This window comes from Galeopterus variegatus, unplaced genomic scaffold (genome assembly GCF_000696425.1).
Source record: "Galeopterus variegatus unplaced genomic scaffold, G_variegatus-3.0.2 Scaffold284, whole genome shotgun sequence".
NCBI classification, from domain to species: Eukaryota; Metazoa; Chordata; class Mammalia; order Dermoptera; family Cynocephalidae; genus Galeopterus; species Galeopterus variegatus.
This window is the reverse complement of record NW_007726395.1, coordinates 70,432-74,042: the sequence shown is the minus strand read 5'-3', so window position 1 is coordinate 74,042 and position 3,611 is coordinate 70,432. Positions and strand designations below refer to the sequence as shown.

The 3,611-nt window shown below is 34.1% G+C and overlaps 1 protein-coding gene across 1 annotated transcript in view; it reads left to right on the top strand.

Moving 5' to 3' along the window:
* LOC103585908 (calmodulin-binding transcription activator 1-like) overlaps positions 1-2,198 on the top strand; it is a 65,432-nt gene extending 63,234 nt beyond the window's left edge. The window contains exon 4 of the mRNA XM_008567014.1: positions 1,905-2,198. Coding sequence (XP_008565236.1) covers positions 1,905-1,913 — 9 coding nt within the window. The 3' untranslated portion in view covers positions 1,914-2,198. The remainder of the gene's footprint in view (positions 1-1,904) is intronic.
* Positions 2,199-3,611: the final 1,413 nt, after the last annotated feature.

The following is a 3,611-nucleotide window of genomic DNA, read 5'->3' as shown; positions in this document are numbered from 1 at the left end:
GAGGGTTGCGATCCCGTTGCCGGTCCCGGTGTGGTACGGGCGCGACACTGAGGGTTGCAATCCGTTGCCGGACACGAAAAAAGACAAAAAGGAAAAAAAAATAATTTAGATAGTTTTAAAAAGTATCTATAAGTACTTCATCATCTTATTGTCAAGAAGAGATTGTTAATTTAATAAATATATGTTTTGGTAATGAAAGGGCTACATAGCAATATTTGATCTGAATAGGCTTACATTTTTTCCTTTTTAATACAAAATATTTTAGGAAAACAAAACTTGACTGATGTTACACTGCAAGCTTCTTTTGTTGCAAACATGCTGAAATGGTCTAAATAACGATGCTACTAAAGCAACGTATGCATTGTTTTGATGGGGTATTGATTCCTTCTGTAGTGTTCAGAATTGCTTGCATGCCTCCCAGCAACAAACACACATATGACAGACTTTATGTGGGACGAGCATTCCAGAGAAATGAAATGCTAGTTTACTTTTCAGTAGCTGTGCAACTTTAAAAAAAGATCATGTTTTTAGAAACATGGCCGTAAGGCACTAACACACTTGTATCCAGCGCATGAAACTCTGCAAGTTATTTAACAAAACCTAATCAGAAGGAACAAAAATCTGAAATTTGTAGTTTATTTATTGATTGATTGCCATAGGCCACTAGAGAGAATATCCTGTTCCTTTTAATAAAATCCTTTGGACGGTTGTCTATATTTTAATATATAAGTATTTTTGGAATTTGATTTTAACAAGATTAACTCAAATGTTAGATACTGTGGGGTAAAACTGAATTAGGAGAATGGAAGAAGAAATGGCAGGTGAGGACTCATAAAAAGAATGGTTACTAAACTGAGTTCTTTTTGCTTGTTATGTTCCCATTTACTCTCCTGTACAGCAGGCTGTTATATACATTGCTTTTTAGAATCTGCTGTCCGTGAGCACTAAGGAATTTGGATCCCCAGTTCAGGGAACGTAGCCTGCTCAAGCTTAGCTTTCAGAGAGGAGATGCTAAAGATTGTGTTATGATACTGTTCATGATATTTACTAGTGAAATTTATATTGAAATTATATACTACAACTATTAATTATTGTGCTTACTATTGCTGCAAGGTTACATAAGTTTGTCATGATTTAGATGGTAGCTTCGTGCCTCAAAATAAAACCTTAGCTCTTTCTATCCTTTTTAAAAACATAAACTACTCTAGTTTGTTAATGGGGAAAATGAGTAAATGATAACATTTGTTGAAGAAATGAAGCCTGTCAGATACTTTACCCTTATACCTCATGTCAGGCTTCTCTTTAATTCTGTGTAACTCCAGTAGAACTACCAGGTTATTTTGCTTAAAATGTCTTTTTTCCCCTGTGCAGTGAAAGTTGAATGTGAGAACAGATCTTAATAGATATAGTTACACAGTTTATTTTATCATGTATCACTTTATTGCTGTCTTCCAGAACATTGTTATACTAAATGTTCCAATAATGGAAATTTTATGCAGCTACTTCAAATGAAACAAATTTGCGAAAACTCAATTTTGGAACTCATTCCTTGAGGAGAGGAAAAAAAAATCACCATGCTGTGACCAAATTAGATTTCTGATATGTTGGCAACTTATCAAACACTATTTCCAGAAAACAGGGTGTGGGGTTCAATTGAAATATCAGTACTTCCAAGTCACTTTCAACTGGAAATATTTTGGGTTTTAATATAATTGAATGGTTAAATTTTTGCAAAAATTTTGTTGGTAACAGGTAATTAAATTTGGTTTTATACCTAAATACAAATAAAAATGGCTCTACATGGAATCAGAATGCCATGTTCAGTTACAGTGGAGTCTTCAAGAGCTTGATTTTAAATTCTCACAGATATTAGTTTTACTTACTGTAGCTCCTTTGTTTTGCAGAGATCATGATGCAGCCGTCCTTTTGGATTTCTTTTTAATAATGTGTGACCCTTCACCTTTGATCCCCTGACCTGCATTACCTTGGTAACCATTTCATTTTTTAATTTAATTTCATTTTTTAATTTTGGTGTACAAGCTGTAACATTTCATCTCTCAAAGTGTAACACGCTGATTTCCTCAAATAGAGATACCCCTTTGAGCGATAAATTTGCAAAATGCTGTCTTCATTCTCTGTATTAAAATTCATTTCAGTTTTTAAAATAAAGTGTAATCTGTGTTTTCATCCTTCTAAAATTTAAGTTTAATGAGTACATTTCCCCATACGGTATATTTCCTTTTCTATTCATGTTTTGCAAATGCTTAATTGATTTTGTGTTCATATATGATTTACACACACCCAGGATACCCACAGCCTCACCTCTCCCCCTAGACCACTGCCACCGCGCTTCCCACACCCTGCCTCACTGTCACCACACACCCCTTCCTTTGCAGAGTAACTTGTCTTTTTTCAGAAGTAGTGGCAGTTTTTCAGATTACATTTTTTATTCTCAAGTGTTATTGGCTCAAGTGTTATTGGGAGAAAAAGCTTAGACTTTTAATTTTAATTTCATTTAAAGGTTAGAAGAATACAAAGTTGTCTCATTACCAAAACTCACCTTTCCTTCTCCTTTAATATTTTATTTCTTTATTTGAGGCATAATTTAAGAACGAGCAACAGTTTTAACATGACCAAAAAATGTACTTTTGTTTCTCTGCTGAAACCTGGTCAGTCAACTCTGATGATCTATATACCAAATTGATTTATGCCATATGCTTTTTCTTGACTGTTTTTCAAACAATGCATTTCCTATTGTATTCCTCCTTCTAGAAACTTCTTAATGAAAAGCAAAAACAAAAACAAAAACAACCCCCCCCCAAAAAATTAAACTTGAGTTAATTCTTTGAACTGGTAAGACATTCCTAAGAAACCATGTTCTTAAACAAAAACAAAAACAACCCCCCCCCCCAAAATTAAACTTGAGTTAATTCTTTGAACTGGTAAGACATTCCTAAGAAACCATGTTCTTAAAAAAAGTCATGTGAAATCTCTTAGCATGGCCCACTGAAGCACAGATTATTTTTTAACTGTTTCATTATTTTATTCTCTAACATTTAATGCTGATGTTTTAATTGCACACAGCTGAAGCTGCTAAATGAACACTGAAATGGATTTAAATCTTTTCTGAGCTTTGTTGATACCTATAAAAGTTTATATCATTCATTAGAACCGCAAATTAAAATTAGTTTTGGTGAGCTGTTCATTGGCATTGGAACTCTCATGAACATTTCTTCAGGCTCACAAGCTTGTTTTTGCCTGTTACACCTCCATACCTGGAACACTGCCTTTAGCCTGTTGGACGTCTTTTCTTCTCACAGAATTGTAAAATATCAGAGCTGAGAAATACAAATAGATAAAACATCCTATATTTATAAAGCCCTTGTGATTATAAATGTCCCAATAGTCAGGAGCCATACTTGTTGAACCTTGAATTTTAAGGTGATTTTTTATTATAGTGCTTTTCACAGTTGTGCAGGAATGTTTTTCAGATCCCAAAAGACTTTTTTCACCTCAGGTGTGTCCTTTATTTGTTCCTTTGATGCCATGTCCTTCCAAGTTCCAAAGGAATGGTGTCTGCCTCAGAGTTGATGGTATATATAGACTCACAG